This window comes from Balearica regulorum, chromosome 8, assembly GCF_011004875.1.
Source record: "Balearica regulorum gibbericeps isolate bBalReg1 chromosome 8, bBalReg1.pri, whole genome shotgun sequence".
NCBI classification, from domain to species: Eukaryota; Metazoa; Chordata; class Aves; order Gruiformes; family Gruidae; genus Balearica; species Balearica regulorum.
In genome coordinates, this window is record NC_046191.1 from 6,127,266 (window position 1) to 6,149,706 (window position 22,441).

At 60.1% G+C, this 22,441-nt stretch overlaps 2 protein-coding genes across 8 annotated transcripts; both read right to left on the reverse strand.

The window, feature by feature from the left end:
- Positions 1-56: 56 nt before the first annotated feature.
- Positions 57-1,576, reverse strand: TMEM205 (transmembrane protein 205). The gene is made up of 3 exons (XM_010306307.2): positions 1,251-1,576; positions 986-1,149; positions 57-743 (listed from the first exon to the last, which is right to left on the reverse strand). Exons 1-3 carry the CDS (start codon positions 1,378-1,380, stop codon positions 444-446), a joined length of 594 nt encoding a protein of 197 aa, XP_010304609.2. The 5' UTR covers positions 1,381-1,576; the 3' UTR covers positions 57-443.
- Positions 1,577-4,879: 3,303 nt separating this feature from the next.
- On the reverse strand, positions 4,880-20,749 carry ACOT11 (acyl-CoA thioesterase 11). 7 transcript variants are annotated; one of them, XM_075759335.1, is made up of 18 exons: positions 20,200-20,353; positions 15,610-15,685; positions 13,866-14,064; positions 12,925-12,994; positions 10,965-11,015; positions 9,657-9,717; positions 9,321-9,422; positions 8,924-9,059; positions 8,482-8,638; positions 8,007-8,126; positions 7,775-7,919; positions 6,772-6,827; positions 6,575-6,641; positions 6,417-6,500; positions 6,171-6,304; positions 5,650-5,781; positions 5,447-5,573; positions 4,880-5,343 (listed from the first exon to the last, which is right to left on the reverse strand). In XM_075759335.1, the coding sequence occupies exons 1-18, from the start codon at positions 20,220-20,222 to the stop codon at positions 5,188-5,190; spliced, it is 1,896 nt and encodes a 631-aa protein (XP_075615450.1). In that variant the 5' UTR covers positions 20,223-20,353; the 3' UTR covers positions 4,880-5,187. The 7 variants fall into 7 exon arrangements, with proteins under 7 accessions (XP_075615450.1, XP_075615445.1, XP_075615448.1 ...); XM_075759330.1 differs by lacking the exon at positions 20,200-20,353 and adding an exon at positions 15,901-16,039; XM_075759333.1 differs by lacking the exon at positions 10,965-11,015 and having other exon boundaries at positions 20,200-20,663.
- Between the last annotated feature and the right edge of the window lie 1,692 nt (positions 20,750-22,441).

A 22,441-nucleotide genomic window follows, 5' to 3' on the forward strand; every position in this document is an offset into this window, starting at 1 on the left:
CCCAAACATACCGACCTTATCCATTACACTAAGTGGTACAGCCAACACGCAGGGTCTTCTGAGGTTCTGTATTAGCTTTCAGCATTTAATTAAAAGTAATTCTAAATCTCTCATTTCTTTCTCTTCGGCAATCTCTCACTGATTGCAGAAATACACTGCAGTTTTAGATGCATCTAGAGAACGAGGCATTAAAAAGCTGTTCAGCCGTAAACACTCCTGCTTGGAGCGTGGAGGCTGGCTTCAGACAGCTCTGAAGAACGCATTTCCATTTTGCTATTCCTAAACTTCTGCACCACATACAAATACAGTAGAAGCATCTCCGTCAGAAGATGCCAAAATTTAATCTCCAAAGCTCAGGGTTACTTTACAAGGCAGCGGGACAGTTCCCTCTTCCCAGAGCGTTGGTTCTGGCCAGCCAGCGCTCGCCTCGCCGTGTCCTGCTCTCACAGGGCAGAGAGATGAGCAGCCAAGAAGTACAAGCTCAAGCCGTTGCATGCGATGCAGCAGAGGTTGCAGAGGGAGGACAGAGCGTGGTAGAGGGTGAACTGCTGGGACAGCTGCCCGTAGCTGGGGTTGGAGGCACACAGCTGCCTGCAGGACTTGCTGGTGAAGAGCCCAACCTCCTGGCCAAGGCCGTGGCTGCGCTCGACGAGGTGCATGTCTGCCACGATGTCGGAGGTGACCTGCCCGAACCACTGCGTGTTCAGCACGGAAGCAGCGATGCAAACGAAGAAGACGATGATCTGCAAGGGAGCAACGCCCGCCGTGAACATCTCGCACGTGTGGTGGGTTAAACTTCTCCCCCAGCCCCTCTTACGCACAAGGCTCACTGCGATCTGGATGCTAACGGGTTTCTGTTAACCAGAGCCATGTGTGGACGTCGTCATCGTTTGCAAACCCACCTCGGTGGAGCAGAGCGGAGCAGGACCCCGCAGAGGAAGGAATTTGGGCTGTGGCCAGCTCACGTTTTAAAGCAGGGGGCTACCTGGGCAGTTTGTTCCTCGCTGAGCAGCTCGCTGGGGTGGTACATGGCAAATAGAGTCAGGTTGAGGAAGGCACAAGTGGAGCCGATGTGGAAGTAGTAGGGGAAGAGCTCGCGCTGGATGAAGCCGTAAGTGTGGCGAGGGAGGTGGCTGCCCATCACGAACCCTGCAAGGATGGAGAGTGGGTAGGTCCTGGGGCAAAGCCCCCTCCCGTGGGTCTCCCACCCAGACAGAGAACCACGGCAGCGTGCACAGACTGCAACCTACCAGCCACAAAGGTCACCCAGATCTGCATTCCCCAGGAGGTGGAGAGGAAAACCAGGTGCAGCAGTTTGACAGTGTGGGAGGGCTCCATGTCCATCAGTGTGGTTTCCTGGCTGGGGATGGGTCCCTCCATGTCGGCCAAGCCGCCCCCAAATTCAGTGCTGAGCTGCCGTTACTGCCGTCGCCTTGCGGGATCCAGCAAACGCAGCTGAGCTTCACAAGCCCGCTTATTCGGGAAGAGCTTTGGAGCTGACACAGCCCCAGCCCCACCACCATGCACCTGACCGGGCTGCAAACTGGATTTTCAAAGCCCTTATATCTTAGGGGCAGGGCACTGCGTCAGCACCTGGTAGCCAGCCGTTTTGGGTGGACTTTCAGCAAAGTCCAGCCAAAGCCCCTTCTGACCCCTGGCAGCAGGAACAAGCAGAAAGTCAATAACAGGGGAAAAAGGAAAAGCCCTGACAAATACTCCTGCTCACGCTGTGCTCATCAAAGAGGCCTCTTGGCGAGGGAAAAGTCCCCGTGTCTAAAAACAGCAACAGCTTCTGCACTTTTTAACCAAAAACCTTGGGGGCTCGAAGAAGCAGGGCCAGCTCCTGGGGTCATCCCGCTGCCCGGGACCCCACGCTGGCACAAGCACGAGAGCATGGGCAGCAGCGGGAGGAAGGAGGCTTTGAAGGACCTGCCTGCTCCTCGACAAGGAGCTCTTTGGAAATTAATTAAAACAAAGCTGCTGGGAACAGCCCATCAATTCTGCTGCCTGCTTTATTCCCCCTCCTCCCCTCGGCCAGGCATGAATTACAGTGGGGATAGCCTTGAGAGAGACACTGCCATCTAATTACATCCCGCTCCCCCTGCAAAAGAGACGAATATACACTGTGTTTTTATATGTCAATTCCAAGGTATTTATTTCGGCAACTGTAAAATCAGGTCCTTGAAACCTCGAATCCCACCTGGAACGCTGGCCTGTAAAATCCACTGAAATCTTCGTGTTCTTTTCTTTGCCAAAAGCTTCTTGGCATTTCTGGGATACTCGCCCGCTCCATCCTCCAGCAGCCCTGTCCGCTGCACGATGGCAGGGGCTGCGGGAAGGCAGCCGTGGTCCTTCCGTGGGGCTTTGTTCCCTGCGCCATGCTGCGCAGGAGAGCAGCGATGAGCTCTGCGGGCAGCCGGCGTGAAGCCCTGCCGCTCTTGGGGTCCCAGGTCTGCCTTTCCAAATCATAGAATCTTTAAGGCTGGAAAAGACCTCTGAGATCATCGAGTCCAAAAAAACATCAAAAATCATTTGCCTACCTGCAGGAATTAGCAGCCGAGAGCAGCAAGGCAGCTGGGTGCTTTCGTGCAAAGAAGCTGGAGCCAGGAGGGTTGTTGAGAGCAGGGGGTAATACCCTGCAGGGTTTTCTTTTTCTTTTTTAAGGGAAAAATAGTGATTGATTGCTAAATTGGCCCTAGAGTGGTGCATTTGGTGAGGACAGCAAATAGGGGGCCCTGGGAAAGGCTGGTAAGGGCAGGCTGGTCCCAACAGGCTCCGATGCACCCACCAGCGGGTCCCTCCTTCCCTGGGAGCTGGCTGTGGGACCAGGCGGTTGAAGATGGGTGCTCCAGGGATGCTCCAAGCCACCCAGCCCTGCTGCCCACGCTCTCCTGCGCCCGAGGGCCAGCAGGTGCTGCAGGGCTGCGGCTTTCTCCCAAACGCACATAAACCACAAGATGCTTCGCATCGTCGCAGCTCTGTGTCGTGCCCCCAAGTCATTCCCGCTCCATCACCCTGCGCCCCCAGGGATGCAGCCAGGGCTGACCGTGGCCCCGCAGCAGGAAAAAGCACAATTCTTAAGGAGAAGGAGAGGTCAGTTAAAGTTTAATGTTCAGGCGAATACATCATTCCCTCCGCTTAATCGAGCAGCAGCAATTTCTAACGATAAGTAGAAAGGATGGCTCGCATCCCGGTGATAAAAAGGCAGGGTTGCTTCAAGTTTCGGGAGATAAGAGGGCTCTATAAAAATTGAATGGTTTGTACCACGTTCAGCTTGAGACGGCTTTATCTTGCGGCGATAGCGCGGCAGGGGGAGGTCAGGGCAGCGCCGTGCCAGGCCTTGCACGGAGATGTTTATGATCTGAGATAGAGCAGAGATCAGGAGTTGATGGCCACAGCCGGCTCCAGGGCTGGGAGCCGCTGGCCGGCGCCCGCTGGAGAGGGGCAGGCGGCTCCTTCTGCTTATAAACCGGGTGGGGAGTTTGGGTGGCAAAGTGCCTTTCTAGGGACTGGGTGTTGCAGAGAGGGAGAAAACACCCTGGGGTGCCTGGAAAAGACCCCGTGCTCATTTCTGGTACCGCATGACCTCATCTTACACCGAGCACAGCATCACCATCACTTGCTCGTGGTTAGGGTCTGCAAAAACCCCTGCTCGGGGTGAAGCGCAGTGGGGCTCTGCTAGCAAAGGCGAGGGCACGGCTGCCTCCCTGGGGCCGTGTTCAACCTGCTGCGCCTGCAGCGCTGCGTGCCCCAGGGCTCCTGGGTCTCCGTCCCTCCCCAGCAGGCAGCAAGCCTGTCAGAAACCTCAGTGCCATCGGAAAACCTCTGGCTGTGTGACCCAGGACGGATGTCCCCTGGGGTGTGACTGATGAGCAGCACTTCCATCGTCACCCCTGCCACATTTCGGTGCCTTATCCAGAGCATCTCGGGCTGGCAGCAGGGTCTTTGCAATGGTCCCAACCCCATCCTCCGCTGCTGCCCATGTCTGGGAAACGGCTCCCTGCTGCCATCGAAGCAGCTGGGGGGGGAAACACCCCTGGAGGCACTCAGCTCATTAGTGCTTGGGGCAATTAGGGACGGCTGTCAAAGCCTTTGAGGCTCTTGGTTTCAGCATCTGCCCCCACTTACTCCCCCTGTCCCTGGCAGCCTTGCTCAGGCTTAGGGAAACAAGGTTTAGCTCTGTCTTTTTTTTTTTTTTTTCCTTTTTCAGTGCCCCTGAGGCAGTTTGGGGTTTACATCTCAAGGTGTTGGTGCACCCAGCAGACGAGGATGAGGGGCAGCCCCCCAGTTCTGCACCAGCCCGTGCTGCCCCTGCCATGGTGGCAACGCCTCCGGGCAGTGCCCAAGAGCCGCTCTCATGGGGTGCTGGCTGACACCCCCCCTCCTGCAGCGCACAGCCCTGCCTCGAAGGGCCCCCCGCCCCTGCCGGAGACCCCGGGCAGCAGCCCTCGGGGCTGGTGACCCTGAGCAGCCCCGTCCTCCTCCTCCTCACCCAGGGAAATGGCACCTGCCCGGGGTGTGCCGCGTGTGCGGGACCCCCACCCCACGCTCGCCGGCCGGGCAGCCGCACAGCAACCCCCGGAGCAGACGCTCACCGGGAGCACGTACAGGTATTTTATCCTTTCAATGCGCTCTCACTGCCACTCCTTCCGCAGCCCCATGGATGCGATTTCAGCCCGGCGGGAGCAGGGGCTGTTTTCCAGGCCTTCCCCGGGAAGAGGAGCAGCACCCAGCGGCCGCAGGGGGAGCGGGATGCTCTGCCGGCCCCCCCTGCACCAGGGAGGGGTACGGTACCCTCCCCAATCACTGCCCCCTCTCTCCCTTTGCTGCCTCAAAGGGAACCAGTTTTCCCCCGTAAAGAAATAGTAAAAAAAAAAAACCTGTTCTAGGAAGACTTTGGATCATATAAAGATTCAAGTACCGTTAAGTGAACTAGAAAACCAAGTCCTGTACATCAGCTTATAAAATTTCTAAATAAAAAAAAAAGAAGAAGAAGAAGAAAAGACGTGACATGTCAGTGCAAGGGGCGAGGCGGTACTGTCATGCCCCTCCACCCCAGCCCCTGGGACCTCGCTCGGGCCAAAGCCCCCGGGGAGGTGGCAGGGCCTGGGTGCCACCATCCCACGTCCCCTTCCATCACCAAGGTGCCCCCTTGTCCGTCCCTCTGTCAGCAGGAGTGCCACGGCTCTAGAGGTCCTGCAGCCGCACGATCAGGTCCTCCTTGTTCTTCAGCAGGAACTTCTCGCAGGCTTCGAAGGTAGCGCAGAAGTTGGAGGACAGTCCTGCCACGTTGGTGGTGACGTAGTTGAGGTACCCCGGCGTAGCCTGGTTGTAGTAAGCCACCTGTGAGGCACAGGAGATGGTTACTAGGGGCACGTGGAGATGGGGGAGCCTCCCCAATGGGGTACGGGCGGCACGGCCCCGCGGCACGGCCGCAGCATCCCACCTTGCTGGTCTCCTCCGACTCCGGCCAAATGCAGAAGCCGGAGCAGAGCGTCTCCCCCCGTGTGAAGCCAGCGCTGGCAGGATGGGTGGGCAGCGTCACCGACCGAAAGGCCACCACGTAGGGGTCCCTGAGGAGGAGAGAGCCCGGTGAGCCGGCGCAGCCCGGCCGGCGGGGAGCAGGGGCTCGGGGCCAGGGACAGTTACCCCTTGCTGCAGGGTTTCCGTCGGGACGCCAGGATGACGAAGTCCTGCGGCTTGTTCTCGTGGCTGAGCGTCTGGCTCACCACGTGGTAGATCATGTCATCGTCATCTACTTGCTGGACGAGCTCGGCGCTCCTGTGAGGCGAGAGGGGACCGGTCCCGCCAGGAGAGACGGACACCGGCCGCGGGGCGACTGTGCAAGGGACCGCGCCATCCCCCGAAGGGGCTGCCCAGAGAAACCCTGCTGTGGCCCCCAAGCCTGGGGGGGGCCATTTACAGCCCGCCGCCATACCCAAGATATTTGGGGGTACCCAAAATGGATGGTTTCTGCAGCAAAGTGCAGCCATCAGCACAGGCGGAGCCGGTGCTCCCGGGGACGGGGATGCACAGCGAAAGGTCTCTAGGAGCAATCGTGGCTCCGAAGCGAAACGCGCTCAGGAAAAGCCCAAAGCACTGAGCCTTAAATTTAAGGATGTGGGTTTTGGAAAGGGCTGGGTGCCCCCGGGAAGCCCCGCAGCACTCACACGTAGTGCCTGTCCCACTCGTGCCGGCGCCGCAGGTCAGAGAGCAGGGAGAAGGCTTGGCTGGCGGCGATGCGGACCGACATCTCGATGCGGAAGGAGAGGAATTTGTCCTCCTCCAGCGTGTACATCCGCACCTCGGGGAGCACAGGGCACGGGCTGGCACGCGTTCAGCCACCACCGAGCCCCTGGCTTGCCCAGGTTTTGGGGGCAAGGAGCAGCTCGAGGGGAGGTTAGAAGGTTTAGTACCTTTTCCTTTTCTCTGGCGAGCGCCCAGTTCGCTTTGGCTACGAGCGTCTTCAGCGCAGAGACGTTGTTGTAGCTCAGATAAACCTGGGGCAGGGGCAGCACGTCAGGGGCAGGAAGGGGGGGCAGGAGGCAGCGACCTCCGCGGGGCAGCACCCTACCTTGTTGCTTTGGTCCCAGGGCACAGAGAGCGGCACCTCGGTCTGTTTGCAGGAGACGACGTATTTTCTGCGGGAAAGGAACAATTTCCCTTATGGTGGGACACAAACCACCCACAAACCGTCCCTGTACCCCAGTGCCGAGCTCCTCCTTCTCTTCCCTCCTCCATCCCTGCATCCCACTTGTTTTTTCTGCTCACCGGTCCAGCCGAATTTTTTTCCTAGCACTGGCTTCTCGGTACCTCCTCTCTCCTTCCTGATAAATGGGAAAAAGCACATTAGGTTAATAGGAAAAGGAGGAAAAAAAAAAAAAAAAAACAAACCAAAAACCACCTGTCTTTCTGGGAATGGGCAAAATGGTCAGCAAGGAAGGGCTGGAAGATGAAGCCCTTGCGCTTGCCGGCTGCCGCCCCAGCTACGCTGGCAGTGGTGGTTAGTGATTAACCGTGAGCTATTTTGGCATCACCGCCATGCGCTGTGATCAAGCGACAGGCACCAGCACGTTAGGAAAAAAAAACCCTTGCTGCGGCCGCAGAGCAGCAAACAGCCACTGAAACACAAATTGCATCCTTTAGCACTGCAAATGTCCTCTCCTGGGGAAACAAAAACCCAAAAACCAGCTTATTTCAAAGAAAGCATAGTGCTTTAAAGCAGGTGAAGGGAGGTTTTGTGGTACCCAGCTCTGGCCGTGAGATGCTGTCCTGCAGGGTGGGAGAAGAGTCCTAGTTTTAAGGCATCAAAAAATCAAGTAGGTGGGCACGGATCGGCCAGGGGAAAGGCGACGCTGTCACTCCCTGATGCTACGATGTGCCCTGAGACGCTCAGGTGTTTGTTTCACTGCCGTGAAGCTCACGTGACAGGTTTTCTCAAATATTTGGATCCAAGCAAATTACGGATTAGGATGCTTTGAAAGGTAAAAACAGCCTAAGAGGTTTGCATTCTTTCCCCTAAATTGTAGAAGATGAGCTTGAATTTGCAGGCAACAGTCTGTTAAGCCTTGCACGGTTAATACCTGTCCATCTCTGCACAGGCAAGCGGTTTATTTTTTTATTAGTTGCACCGAGCAACCAATTTAATTCACTTGCTAACAAGCAATTGGATTCCCATCATCGTAAAACTGCCTTTGTTTTGCTGTGAATCCGAGAGCCTTTCAGGGCTAAGCGGGATTCCCGGGGGTCCCATGCCAGCCCTGCCCGTCCTTACCCCCGGCTCGGGTGCCACCATCGGCAGGCTGCGGGGCTGGCCGTCCTCATCCAGCACCACGAAGGTCATGAAGGCGCTGTTGATGTGCCTTCGGCTGACGGACATCTCCTGGCCATAGGCTTCGGCGCAGACCCCCACCTCCATGCTGGGGGGAGGGAGGGCAGAAGAAGGGGTGAGGGTGGGGAGAGCTGCCGGGAGGGTGGGATGGGGACCTCCCGCTGCTGGCACCCACCTGTTTTTGAAGGCGTTGTTGACAATGGCTTTGAGCACCAGGCGGTCCCCGACTTGCGATGGTCCCCGAAAGTGGAACATCTCGATGGCCCGCAGCGTGGGGTGGGCATGGCACAGCCGGCTGTGGGGGGCAGGCGTTATGACCCCAATGCCCTGGCAGCCCCATGTACCCTCCTCGACCCGGCCAGAGCCGAGGAAGTCCCCAAAAATGTCACCCCTGGATTTCAATCGCCAAAACCAGCCCTGAGAAGGGACAATAAGCAGACTGCGGGGAGTGTGAACCCTTCCCTGGGGGCCACCACCACCATGCACCCATGGGGCTCCCTGCACAGCATTGCCCAAGGGTGATGTGCTGGGGACCACCCCTTTGGAGGGTCCCTACAACCCAGCTGTGGCCCAACCCAGCCGGACGCTGCTCTGGCTGTGTGTCCCCTCCAGGCACGCTGTTCCCCCCACCTGAATCCCTGTCGGGTCACCTGGCTGCGATGGTGGCCACGTTCTCCATCCAGGCCATGATCTGCCCCCCAAAGGTGTTGCCCTGATGGTTGGCGTGTGGGGGCAGCACCAGCTCCACGCTCTCCACCCGTGTCTTCTCCGCTGGCACCGCCACGCTGCCGTCCCGCGTCTCCAGCTCTGCCACAGGGGAAGAATGGGGTTCAGCGTGCCGGCTGGCCGGTGGGACCCCCGCTCCTGGCACCCCACCAGCCCTTGCCTCCTCTCCCCACGGCCGCCCTCCCACACACACCTCCCAGCTTGGGGGGTCAGGGATGGTGGGGCTGATCTCCCCCTCCATGGCCAGGGCACCCCCAAACCTCCACAGCAATCACCACCACTCTTCCCCCCACAGCATCCCGCCGAGGAAGGAGGGTGTCACCAGTGGGTGTCGGGGTTATTTTGGGGCTGGAAGGGACACGGTACCGGTTTCGCGGGGGCTGCGGGTGAGAAGGTCCTTGAGGGTGTCCTTATGGACCAGCCGCATGCGGCGGCGCTCAGCAGCGATGCTGTGCTCTATCTTCTCCTCCTCCGTCTGCGGGGTCAGCGGCTTCAGCTTCACCTGCAAAGGGGACACAGGCAGGGTGCCATCCCGCTGCCGGAGCAGGCAGGGCTCCCTCGGGTGCCGGCACACACTCCTGTAGCACCGAACACCCCACCACATGTGTCGGAGCCAGCCACACTCCTCCTGGGTTGTATTGTAGCTGCTCACGGAGGGACCAGAGGGCAAAGGGCCCAGCCCAGCCGTCCCCAGAGAGGCCATTTCCTCGCTGCCTCTGCGCAGGGACCGACCCAGCTCCCGCAGCCGCCGGCCGCCGCTCACCTTGCTGCCGGGGGGTCCCTGCGCCACGAAGGTGGCATACGCCTTGCAGATGCTGCAGTGCTTCCCGCTGCACAGGTCCTCGTAGCTCACCTGGATGCCCACCTGGGAGAGGGCACAGCACCCCTGAGAGCCGGCTCCGCTCCCCGGGGCACCGACATCCCGCCAAGCACAGCAGGAGGGGACCAACACGTGGGATCAAAGCTGGAAACCGCGGGAGGATTCGGGTATTTGGCACTCGGCCGCGGTGAGCAGACGCGCACGGCTGGCGGGGACGGGCGCACGGCGAGGGGGATAGGGGCAGGGGCGGGCGGTGAAGGCGGGGGGTGGCACACCAACCTCCATGCTGGAGTTGAAGGCTCGGTTCACTTTGGCTTTGATGTTGACAACTTGCCCGACGCTGAAAAACAGAAAGAGGAGAAAGTGCGTGGGGGTTACGGGGGGTGGACAACGGCCCACGGTTCTCCAGCACACGCACCAGCATCGAGCGGCTCCCCACCGAGGTGCCACGGTGTTACGGCTCACCGCCTGCTGCGGCAGCGGCTGCCTGGGACTGTGGGGACATGCCAGGATGGCCAGCAGGACATGGGGACAGCCACCCCCAAGACGTGGGAGCCCGCAGGTGTCCAACCCAGCAGGGAGATGTCACCCCTGAGCATCTGCGTGCAAATGGGTCCCCAGGTCTGGGGGGCTGCCGGGACACCCGAGGGGTGCAGAGGTGCCCAAGGCTTGCTTGGCACCCCCTGCCATGCGGGCATGCACGCTCCTGCCAGAGCAAACGGCTCCTCCAGCCTTGCGTGTGCTGTCCTGCACAACGGGGGCACCGTCGGCCAGCAGCAGCAGCAGCCCCAAAGCTGCAGGCACCTTGGCTGTTCCTGTTCCTCCTCCTCTCCAGGGCTTCCCAGCGACGGACACCTTGGGATACTGGGAGACGGCAGGAGGCAGGATCCGGCCAGGGGCATTTTGCACCATCTCTCCCATGAAACTTCTGCTGGCAGCAAAGTGCTGCTCGCAGAGCCCAGGAGCTCTCCTCTGCGCCTTCAGTAGGCTTCAGAGTAAACACACAAACAGCTTCAGCTCTGCAGCCGTTAACCTGCTCCAGTCTGCTCCTGACCAAATGAGCAAACGCACCTCATTGGCAACACCAACAGCAAACAGAGTCTTTACCGAATGCGTTATTAAATCAGGAATATTTCTCATCCCCTAAAAGAGACAAATACTAGAAAACTCAGTGGAAAAATAAACCCTAGAACCACTACCGCAGATTTGCACCACAGAGGCCTCAAAACCAGAACAGAGAAAGAGTCAGCGTGTGCTTCGGCATCGTAACGTCCCCCTTGCCCCCCACGCATGCCTTCTGGCTTCAAACCACCACAATCATCTCGGCTACTCGACAAGCTTCGCACGTTGGCTCTGGCTGGAGCAGGGGCAGCGTGAGGCTGGGACGGTGCCTCCGGCTGTCCTCCGGCACGGACCTCGGGGCCCAGAGGCAACCCCGCGCCCGCCGCGGCATGCCAAAACATTAACGGGGTTATGTGAGCAGCTTCCGTGCACGTCCCGGGCCGGGCCGCATCAGTGGGGTTAATGGTCCCAACTCACGGCAGCGCTGCGTTAGGCCGGCAGCTCTAGGGCTGCAAACGTCCGTACCAGACACCACTCTTCCCGTCCCGCTGCCCAGGAGGGTTTATATATGGCTGGCTGGTGCGAAAAGAAAAAGCAAGATGGGGGGAGAGGGTTAGAGGCGATGGAAGCAGATGCGCCAGCTGGGTTTGCAGCCGAGGGCGTGCAAGGGTCGGGGTCGAGGCAGGCGCGTTGGCAGCGCCAGCTCTCTACATTACAGCCCCAAAAATACTTTATCTTCTCTCTCTCCTTATCAAACGGCACAAGCTGGTGCCATAAAAGCTGCACGAACTCCGGCTCGAAGGTACGCGCAATCCTCCCGGGAGGCTGCACTTCCACACGGCAGGACTGAGGGATGGGGAGCATCCGACGCCCAGCCGCTGAGCTTCTGTCAGTGATGTTTTGGGGTCTCCGCTGTGCGCCCCCAGCACCCACAGCCCTCCCTTGCCCACGGGGGTCTCTCCCTCGCGGTGGGAGGACAGCAGAAAGCACAACCAGCCGGGCGAGGAGGAGAGCGGACGGCAAACGCCACCCAAATCTCCTCTGCCTTCAAACAGCTCTGTGGGCAATCCCCGGCAGGCCCCTTGCTCCGAGCATTAGGCCGGACTACGGGTAGCAGGATCTGAGCCAGGAGCAGCACAAACTCCCTGACCCCTTGGAGCAGTGCCTGGCTCACCCCCCGAGGAGGGGCGAATGCCTTGCAGGGTTTGATTTCATGTTCTGGAGCGGGGCTCGGGTCCGTCCTCCCGCTTCCAAAACCCACAGGGAAAAGCTTCCCGGGCAAAGCTGCCCCAGGAGCTGGAGCCGTGCGGTGTTGGGCACGGCACCCACCGAGCCCGCTCGGTGCAGGGCATCGACCCTGCCGGTGCCACCCGACGGGCACCCCTGCCAGCGGCTTGCCGACCCACCGGCACCGCGGCATCTGATGTGAGATGGTGGAATTGGGAGTTCAATGCTTCCTGGGGATGGCACTGAAACACGAGAGCACGTCGGACTTCCTTGGCACCGAAGCCGATAGCCAGGAACCCCAATGCCAGCCCTGGGCACCCACAGCTCGTCTCTGTCCCCAGTGGGCAGACCTGAACAGAGGGGAGGTGCTAGGCAGCGTGGATCCTATATGGCACGGCTTGCTTGGCAGGGCCAGCCTTCGGCCGGCAGGTCCCCAGGGGACAGGGGTGCCAAAACCCCTCTGCCAGCACACGGGCACCTCTGCCATCGGGCACACTCGTAGGTGCACCAAAACCCTGCGCCACGACCCCCACGGAGCCCCGTGAGATGGTACCCAGGGAGGGGGGGGGAGCAGACGGGCATCCCCCTGCACGGAGGGGTGTGGGGGCTCTGAGAGAGGGGTGAGGGTGGGTGGCAGCACCCGGGGGTGGTAAGCGGGGGGAGACCACCTCGGGCATGTGAGACCTACGCCTGGTGGGGATGCTTATGTTGTCCCCTGCAGCGTGGCAGCTCAAGGGCTGCACGCATCGAGGTGGGCACCTCTGTGGGGACCGGGACGAGCCTGGGAGGGGATTTTGGCTGGGCAAAGCTCAGCCTGGTGCATCTCACAGCGTGGTGCTCAAGGAGGTCCCACTCCCCCCCAGCACCCGGTGGGTGGGTGAGCTCCGCCGCACGCCAGCCACCCACGTGGCTGCTACAGAGGCACGTTTTGCAAAAATGAAGTTTTTCAGAGTACAAAGTAAGAGTTGTTTCTTGACCAAAGCCAGGGAGGAGCTGGGATCGGGGGAAATACCAGGAAGCCACCCCAGCAGGAGCTCCCTGAGCCACCGGACAGCAGATAAATCAGAGCAGACACTTGGCCCGCACCCCCCGCAGCGGAGCTGCCCCACAAACCCGACACTGCCACCGCACCTCCTCCCCTCCCGAACACGCTGCTCCCTGTCCCGGCTCCAGCCCCACCGTCCACGTTGCACCCGGCAGACGGGAAAACCCCATCCGCCTCCCCCGCGCATGCCCCGCTGGAGAGCGGAGTATTTACCTAATGGTATGCTCAAAATACATATCATCCATGGAAGCCGTGACGCACGGGCAGCCGGCGTGTCTCTCGGCTGGAAAGGAAAAACAAACTACATCAACTACCTGCAGCAACACGCCGAGCGTGCGAGGGGCACGCGCGTTCCTCTGCCCCGCAGTCGCTGCCGCGGGGCTGACGAAACCCCGGCTGGCATCCCTTTCCCTGCTCGTGCCCGCCTGCCATGTTTTCCGGGGATGAGAGCAAGGTTTGGGGGTTCTCCATCCCGTGCAGCGCGGATTTGAAGGGTTTGGAGGGGAGGGTGTTGTAACTAGGAGGCACGCTGCCCTGCTGTTTGCCTTCCCTCGATGCTTTCAGCCGCTGCGTGGATGCACAGGTAGCCGATATCATCTCCCCGTACCCAGCAAATATTTTAAAGCCGCCTTGCCGTTCTGGCTTTCCCTTGGGACTCTGGGAACCTCAAACTGCAAAATTGCACTGGGAAGCTCAGCAAAGTGCAATATTGCACCCGTTTTCCTTTCCCTGTGCTTGGTGACCCACGGCGTGCTTGGCAGGGTGAGCTTCTCTCTGAGCAGAGGAGCTCAGCCCCGTCCGGCAGAACTCTCCGGCCGCTGCCGGGACACCGGGGATGTCACCAGCCCGGTGTCACCACGCACACAGGCAAGGGAAAGGGCAGCATTTGGGAAGAAGCAAGTTTTGATTTTGATCCGTCCCCGAGCAAGCGTGCGTGCTGCAGCGCACACCTCCTCCCCCTCTCATCCTGCTCCTGTTTGCTCTCTAATTACTCAGCAAAACGGCATGACGCGGGTCCCCAGCTGGCGTCAGCTCCAAGGGATGGCACTGGACCACCAGGCACGCCGCTGATGAGCCGGCTCCCAGGGACACGGCCAGGTCCCTTCCCTCCCGGCCTGGTGGGACGACGGCTCCGGTGGGAGAACACGGCTTACCGGAGAGGCAGGCGGCCGTGTCGATCCACTTGAGCAGCTGGCCGGTGCTGAGCTCGCCGCGGTGGTTGGTGTGGCAGGGCAGCACCAGCTGGCTCATCTGCACCTCGGTGGGGTTGCGGGCGGGCAAGGGGTTCGCCATGGCCCCCGGCACCTCTTCCCGCTCCTCTGGCTCCCGGGCACGTGGTGGAGAGGTCGAGCCCTGCGAGGGACGAGAGCTCCGTTTACCCAAATGGGAGGAGAATCCCCTAAGAAAATGGTGACCCACGCAGCCCCCCTCCCCACGCAGAGCCAGCGGGACCCCCCCCCCAGCTCTGCACAGACCCGGGCACCACCAAAACCCACCCGGCCCTTGCCAAAGATGTGATGCCCAGAGCTGAAAGGACACAAAAACAAAAAAAACCCTCTAAAAAAGAGCTCCGTGGGTGATCACTGCAGGTTTCCAGGCTATTTATCAGCCAACCCCGCTGCTTCCTCCCCAAAACCCCCCGAAACTCCCTCCCAAAGTCAATCAATTCTTGGGGAAGGAAGTTTGCTCCCCCGACAGCTTCATTTTTAAGGTGTCACGGCAAAGGGTGGTTTTGCAAGTCCCAGGGCTTGTGTCCGGAGCTGGGCATACAGCGATGCTCCAACCTTCCACCAACACCCCCCTTTGCCAGAGGAAACACTGAAAACAGTTTTTCCTGGCTGGTACAAGCAAAGGGGGGGAAGCAGGGGGGGGAAGCATCCTCGGTTTGGGGTGGTTTGCGCAGTTGCATACAGTCCTCACGGGCTTCGCAGTTTGCTGGGCACAGAGCCGCTCCTGCCCGCCGCCCCGGCGGGAAGCACGTTGGAAAAGAGAGGCTGGTATTGCGACTGTGCCGGCACAAAAAAATAGCTGATTAAATGTCAAGTGAGGCATGTTACACAAGGGGTGAACTCAGTTAGCCCGGTGAGTAATTGAGGAGACATGAGGAGCTGTCTGGGCTTCGTTACAGCCCTTCCTTCCGCTTTCTGCTCCCACCGCGGCTCCCGTTGACAGCACTTGTTGCGAGAGCCCCGTTGCAGCAGCTTCTTTGCCCTTTGATTCGCCCGGCTTCTTTTAAAGACGGGTTTATGCTGAAGATGAAGCTTTCCCGACTACCCTGAGCTCACCGCCTCTCAGAATAGCATTTTTCTCTAGCGGGTCTAACCTCTGTTTCCATAGCTACTGGTACACGACATCCCAGGAACGGCACAAACCTCGGCTTAGCAGAGACAGCGGCGAACGCGGCAAGCCGAGCTTATGGCAAAGGGCCCCCCATCCCACAGCGAGATGGACCCCCCGAGCCCCCCCAGCGGGCTCCGAACCCCTTTGCGAACCTCCTGGACTGTTTCCCGGCATGCCGAGGTGGCTACACGAGTACCACGGAGCTATTTCGGGAAGGCGGCAGGCTCTGGGGCACGAGCCAGCAACGCACAGAGCTCCAAAGCCGCTTGCTGCAAAGCGAGCAGCCAGCCTGGCCGGAGCTCCCACCGGTTGTTTTCCCAGTCCTTGCCACTTCTAAATTTTAGGGAAAAAGACGGCGTGCCGTGGGAACAGCCCTGACCCCATGGCACCCAGCGAGAGGCCGGGGATGCTGATGGGGACCGCGTGGGGAACGGATGCAACCGGAGCTGGTGCGGGGCTGGAAGCGGCTCCCGGCACAGGGTGCCCGGCACAGCCTTGGTTAGTAGCCGCCGGCAGGACGGGGAGCCCCGGGGTTAGTTGCACAGCATGGGGGGGTACCTGGAGGCCATTGCAACAGAAGCTCAAGATCTCTTCAGGGACTACAATATTCCCCTTGACCATTTTTAAGAGACACCTGGAAAGGAGAAGAGTGGCTGTGGTTACCGCGGGACCGGCGGAGCCGGGGGCGGAGGATGCCCGTGGCTGTCCCGCAGCGGGGACGAGGCAGCGTGCGTGGCGGGTGCCACAGAGCCACCGTCTGCCACGGCCGCCTGCGCGGCGGGTTGTCACACCCCGTCCCCAAGCCCCACGCTGACGTCCCTCCCCACGACACCGGCCCCTCGCCAGCACCTATCGGGGCGGCTGCTGGAGCCGAAACAAAGAAGGGCAGGTCCGGGGCTGGCGCCTGCCATTCCTCAGCGGTCAGGTCCAGCGCTCGCCGGCGTTGATGGAAAGGCTCCCAGCTATTTCGGGGTGCTGGACCGAGCCCAGCGTGCAGTGCCGTGGCCCATCCCTTGGCCAGTGACGCTGTGTTAATATTTTCCGTGTCGCTACATGTGACGGAGGGCTGTGTCTTGAAGGTCCTCTGGCCGGCGCGGTGACACCACGGTCACAAGACAGCCGGGAGCATATTTTTGGCAGCGGGCAGGACTCACGCTGCGCGCGGGTGGTACGCGGGCAGCGAATGGGAAGCGCCTGTCGCCGGCAACACCGCTGCGCCCTGCACCGGCCCCTCTGCCCACGAATCCCCGGCATCCCCCAAGGGCATCGTGTGCCCTTGGGTGCCCTCGGGCTCCCCGGCCACACGCGCTGTGACCGGATCCCGGCTGGACACGACGGTGGCATTGCGAGGAAAGGCAGGGCGGGAGCTGCAGCAAAAGCTACTGGAAGAGGCTTTATATTTACAGTTTGCTTCCAAACACCCCACCAGCGGGCCCTTGGCCTGCCCTCAGCTCTGCCAGCAAACGTCCCTCTCCCGTGCAGGTCCAGCCAGGCTGCCGGAGGCGGCAGCTCCTTCCCCAAGGCGCGGGACCCACCGATCCTGCGCGGGCCCCACCGATCCTGCGCGGGCCCCACCGATCCTGCACGGGACCCACCCACCCCGACGGCGCGGGGTCGGAAAAGTGGAAGCTGCAGGTTTGCCTCCTGCACCGTCAGCCCTTCGTGCGAGCCAGCGTCGGGGCATCGCACGGCGTGCTCTCGTTGCGGTCAGGATGAAATGAGGGTGCTCAGAGCACCGACGGGTGCAAGCGGCACCCCTGAGCCTTTCAAAGCCTTCCCGAGCTCTGCCTCAGCGGCACCGGGCTTTGCTTTGCCGAGCCCCATGACCTCTCCAGGCTTCTTATTGAGGCTTGGGAGCTTGCTTAGGGCTCACCCACCCCTGCACGAGCCCAGTGCAAGAGTTAATCTCCTCTTTAGCAAGCTGGGTTTGCTCCCTGGGTTTGCTTTGCTGCAGGCACCTTAAGGTGGTGGCAATGGCCGGGGGTGGCCCCGTCACACCCCACAGCTGCAGCGGCCAACCCCAGAAGGCACGCAGCTCATGCCGTACCTTGGAAACCCAAACCTTCACCTCGTGCTGCACTCTCTGATTGCAACCATGTCACCTTGTCCCCTGGGTTGGGTTAGCAGGAAGGAGAAAAAAAAAAAAAAAGCTGTCTGATGTACATCCATTCACCCCCCCCGTTATTTCCGAGGCGGCCCCAGCCCACGGTCCCACCCGGGAGCACAGGGCTCCGCGTGGGGAAGGGGACCGCTCCGGCCACGTGTCGCAAACACGCTCCAGAGACCCGGAACCATTCAGCCAGTGAGTGTTTATAGAGTATTTGGTTATCGAAACTGAGCGAGCAAGTGTCTGTCCTCATTAAAATCTTCAGCCTCACTCAACTGTCACATTTTTAAAGCTGTTGACTGATGCAGCCCTCGGGTCACCATGGCAACGGGATGCGGTACCCAGGCGATGATGCTCTTACTCTGTCACCCCTCGAGTGACCCACTTCTACCCAAAAAAAAAATAAAAAAGAAAAGAAAAAAAGTTTGCATTAGGAAGAAAACCCTTCCAGCAGAATGTTTTCCTCGCCTCCTGCCGTGCTCGCTTCCTGTGCTGCTGAAGGGCGTAAGGAGCTCACGGAGCAAACCGGGGTGGGGGGGTGGTGCAGAGGGGGAGAGACCCCAACGGCTCCTCAAATACTGGGGGAGAGGGAGCCTGTGGCACCCCACTTCTCTCCTATACCCTGACAGGGGGGTGTCCCGCAGCACTGAAGCACCCACAGGCTCCAGGGATGGTCCCTGGTGCCGAATTGGGTGCTGGCTTCTTGGAAAAGCACCGGGGGACCACCAGCCCGGGGGATCCTCTGTCACAAAACCCTCTCGGGTCCCACAGCCCCCGGGATGATGCCGGGCAAGGATGCAGGAGATCCTTGAGCCCTCTGGAAGCGGGGTGTTGCTTTAGCCACCCCCAAGCAGCAGACGGAAGGGAGGGATGAGGGTGAAGCCAGGGCGGGGGTCCTGGGTGCTGAGCTGTGGGGGGCTCTGGGCAGCCCCACACCTCGAGCCGCTCCTGCCTGCCCTCCAGAGCTCTCCCACCGCCACATCCCAAACACCTAACCCCCATTTTCCCTCACCTGGCTCTGGTCTCCTACCCCTGCTCCAGCCCCTCTGTGCATCCTTACCCCTCTCTGGGAATATTTAAAGAAAAAAGGGGGGATGAGGAGGGGAGGAAAGCGGCGACAATGAAGTTCTCATGGGGGATTATTGGTGTATAATTGAGCAATATCCATGGTAACAAGCAAATCTACACGCGTTAAAAAATTAACCTGACCTACTTTGGGAAATTCTGCCATCTCGACAGGGCAGCGAGGGCTCTCCTTCCCCTGAGACCCACCAGTCCCGCTGCTGGCGGCAGCAGCAAAGCCCCGGCGCTCCCAGGACGGGATGGGCAGGTTTTGTGCAAGGGGAGATGTCCCCTCCGGTGGGACCCCCACCAGGGAGCAGCGGCAGAGATGCCCGGCACAGCTCAGCTCCACCACCCCATCCCCAGGACGAGACCCGCAGTGCTTGCTCGGGTGTGGGGTACAGGGTGTGGGGTACGGGGTGCCAACTCCTGCACAGGGCCGTGGGGATGGTGGCCCTGCGGAGATGAGAGGGACCGAATCACCGGGTGACGGCACAGCGAGGAAGCATGGCAGCTCTCTGTGGCGGGTGTCGGTGGGACCCTGGGAGGGCGGCCGGTCAGCAGAAAGGCCAGGGCACCCTGCGAGCGGTGCCGCTTCGCGCTTTCCTCGGAGTTTCACGGAGCAAAGCCAGGCGCAGGGCCAGGAGGGGCTGCGAGGACGATCCCTTTCATGAGGGGCCGCCGGTTTTACATCCACCACCCATGGGAAACCTTCTCTCAGGGCAAGAGTAGCGGGGACCCCTCCAGCCCCGTGACATCCCTCTCCACCATTCAGTTCAACACCAGGTGAAGCATCCCCAGCCCCGGCCGTGCCCACAGCGCCCAGCCCCGGCCGTACCCCTGCCCAGCCGCTCTCTGCAGCTCCCAGGACGCTCCCGGGAAGGCCGGTGCTGGTTTGCCGGCGTAAGGGGCAAAGTTCTCCCAGGAAGTGTCCCAGGGGACAAGGGTCCTCTGGCACTGCTGCCTCCGGCCCAAGGGGAGGGTGAAGCCACATGTCACCCCGTTACAGCTGCAAACACCGCCGGGGCCAAACTTCACGAGCATGAGGACACCCAGCAAAACATCGCCCAGCCCAGGCACCTTTGCCCTGCCGCCCACGGCTTCCCCGGGCAGGAGACTGCTGTAGCATCAAGACCACCACAGTTGAGACCACCACAGTCAAGCCCACCAAGTTGGAGACCACCATAGTGGAGACCACCACAGTTGAGACCACCACAGTCAAGCCCACCAAGTTGGAGACCACCATAGTGGAGACCACCACAGTTGAGACCACCACAGTCAAGCCCACCAAGTTGGAGACCACCATAGTGGAGACCACCACAGTTGAGACCACCATGGTGGAGACCACCACGATGGAGACTATGGTGGCGCAATGGTGTCCACCCTGGTGGTCTCCACCCCGGTGGTGTTACCACGGTTGAGACCACCGGGGTGGAGACCACCAGAGTGGACACCACCATGGCATCGTGCCGCCCACCCTGTCTGGCCACCCACCCTGCCTCAGCCGGCCCCGGCACATCCCTCTGCCCTCCCCATGGTTCCGGCATTCCCGGCATCCCTGTGCCCACGCTTTCCAAATATCTGCCCCCCCACACTTTTTCAGTGAAAAATGGCTGATTCAAGCCAATTCCCCCCCAGCATCCCTCCTGGCACACCCAGAAGGACCTGGGCTGGGGGGTGTGATGTTGCCGGCTCTCACTTGCTGTCCCCATTGCAGCCGCACGGGTGCCACGGCCCACAGCAGAGCCGCAGCAGGGCTCACCACAAAGCCCGAGGCAAGAGGGCATCACCAGGGGGGCGTGAGGGCCTTTCACCCCACCTCCACCCCCCGGCAGAGCCGCCCAGCACCAACACGAGCCACCACAAGCCACCGCTACACCACTGAGCATGGAAGCCATCCAGCTGCTCACCCAGCCCCGGGGTGTCCCGTACCCCCCCCCGCCTTGTCCCCATCGTCCCCAGCCGCCCCTGGACCTCACCTCAGCCAGAAGAAGCTGAGCATTTGCAGGCGGCGGTGAGGCGACGGCCGGCTCGGAGGAGAAGCGTCCGGACACCTGCACGCGCGGCGGCCAGCACCGGGCAGGGACGTCGAGGCCAGGGCTGGCACAGGGCCCTGGGACGGGGCCAGCGCACACCCCCTCCCGCTTCCTTAAAAATAGTCACGCATAACTTTTCTTAAGGTAGCGCTTGGCAAATCTGCTCTTGCCTGGAAAATGGCCGGCGCTCTGGAGGTTTGCGCGTTGGCCGATGCTACGCCGTGCCGGCGGCAGAGCCGGGGAGCGAGGCGGGAGGCAGCGGCACGCTGCCAACGGCTCTGCAGAGCAGGGTCCAGCGTTTTTCCTTCCATCTCTCCCTAAGATGGGGTCCTGGGTCCCCTCCCCAGCCCCACACATCACCCCCTCTTCTCCCCACCATCACCCCAGCGAGGGGCACGGGGGTCCCCGGCTGCTCCCCCCCAGCCTGCTCGGTACCAGTGGCACCGCATCAGCACCAACCTCTCCCCCCCTCCAGTTAAACCTGCCTGAAAATATTTGGGTTTTTTCCCTGGAGCTGCAGGCGCCGACACCGGGATCGCCGGCCGGGAACGCCTCCGCAAACTTCTCCGGAGCCTCTCCAATCTGCACAGCCACTCCCTGGCCCTGCTGCCTTTGAAGTGCCTCTGGCAGAGTTTATAATAAATACCTTTTTTTTTTTTTTTTTTAATAACAAGGAAATAAAATGCAAATTGCCGTGTCACCACATTAACAATACAGCCTATTGGGTTTGGGGGGAGAGATGCTGTTGTATTTGTATTTTATTTACGTGCTTTCATAAGTGAATTTTGTTAATCGGCGTACACGAGTTTGATCAAAGCTCCTCGGAAGCGCAGGCAGCACAAGTGTTGCCATCAGAAAGCCAGCAGTGAAATAGTTAAAGAAATTTAACAGGAAATAAGGCCTCACTTTTTTTGGTAAATAAGAATAACGAAGCACTGGAAGAGAGCAAATGTTTGCCGTGGGCACCGAGCATCAGTATCTGATGTGGTGGGTGCTGCCCCCGCAGCGCTGGGGCCTCAGCGACCCAAATTTGAGGCTGGACGTGGGAAACGCTCGTCAAAACCCTCGACGCGGGTGCAGGCGGGGCGGGACACCTCCGTACCTCTGCGAAGGCTGGGCCGGGCAGGGATGGAGCTGGTGGCCCAACCTGGGGCGATGCTTGCCCACCGAGGGTTAGGAGCCTTTGGGGGGTGGAAGAGGCCGCGCGGCACCTTGGTAATTCCCTCCGGAAGAAGATTGTTGCCCCGCTTTAAGCGAGGACTTTATCCCCGCTGAGCATTGGCTGCTCAGCTGCTAGCGTAAAATCTGCGATTTTTCGTCGGCTTTCTGAGAGCGGGGAGGGGGCGTCTGCTCTGCTCTCCCCACGCAACCTCTTCCATGCCTTGCAGGTAACTTTGCACACCCAGATGCAATTAACTCCGCTCATTTCAGGAAAGAACCTTTCCCTTAGAGCATTTTCCTTTTTTTTGGGGGGGGGAGGGCAACAAATAAGATGATTTTTCACCAAGATGGTTTTCTACCTGGGTGTAGCAGCCCGGGTGCCCTGCAAGGCTCACGGGTGGGCAGATTGCCACAACCATCCTCCAGCGGATCTCCCCACCTTTAGCACGGAGGCTCGGCAGGGACCTCTGCCCCCCCCCCTTAGGACAGTTTATTTCTGCAAACCAGCGATTCCGATCAAGGAAAATGATTCTTCCCCCCCCCCCCATCAGAGGAAGCAGCACAATTAGAAACACTTTAGATGCTTGACCCACGCTCAAGCCTCCAAACAAAAGTTGCAAGGAGAGGGTTGATGTTTTCCAGGTGCAATTAGCACAATGCTGTAATTACGGGCGGCCGTATTCCCCCAGCTCTCGCCCTTCCTGCATCCCTTCAGCCCGGCGTGCCGGCACACCCCGGCGAGCGCGCGCCCGGCCCCGGCCACCCAGCAAGCACACGTAGACGCCAGCTTCTTCCTTCCGATCCATCGCCATATGCCCGTCTTTTACAGTTCTTTGGTGCGTGATGCTCAGAGAGTGGATAATTAGCTAAATGAATTAATTGACATTCATACTTGTAATTACCAACTGGTTACAAGCAACTATTCTCCTTGGGACAACTAAAATTTCTCGGGGACTAGTGTCAAAATACTGGAAAATCGTTAAGAGTAAATAACGACGGCCGTGCGCAGCGCACGCTCATGGCG

Excerpts from the sequence above, each read along its gene's own strand:
- TMEM205 (XM_010306307.2), bottom strand. The coding sequence starts at position 1,380 with ATGGAGGGACCCATCCCCAGCCAGGAAACCACACTGATGGACATGGAG. Across the intron at positions 1,150-1,250 it reads CTGGGTGACCTTTGTGGCTG|GGTTCGTGATGGGCAGCCAC; the intron begins GTAGGTTGCAGT and ends CCATCCTTGCAG. Across the intron at positions 744-985 it reads GCGAGGAACAAACTGCCCAG|ATCATCGTCTTCTTCGTTTG; the intron begins GTAGCCCCCTGC and ends GCTCCCTTGCAG.
- ACOT11 (XM_075759329.1), bottom strand. The coding sequence starts at position 14,763 with ATGCCTCACTTGACATTTAATCAGCTATTTTTTTGTGCCGGCACAGTC. Across the intron at positions 11,016-12,924 it reads TATTTTGAGCATACCATTAG|CCAGCCATATATAAACCCTC; the intron begins GTAAATACTCCG and ends TTTTCGCACCAG. Across the intron at positions 7,920-8,006 it reads AACAACGCCTTCAAAAACAG|CATGGAGGTGGGGGTCTGCG; the intron begins GTGGGTGCCAGC and ends CCCTCCCCCCAG.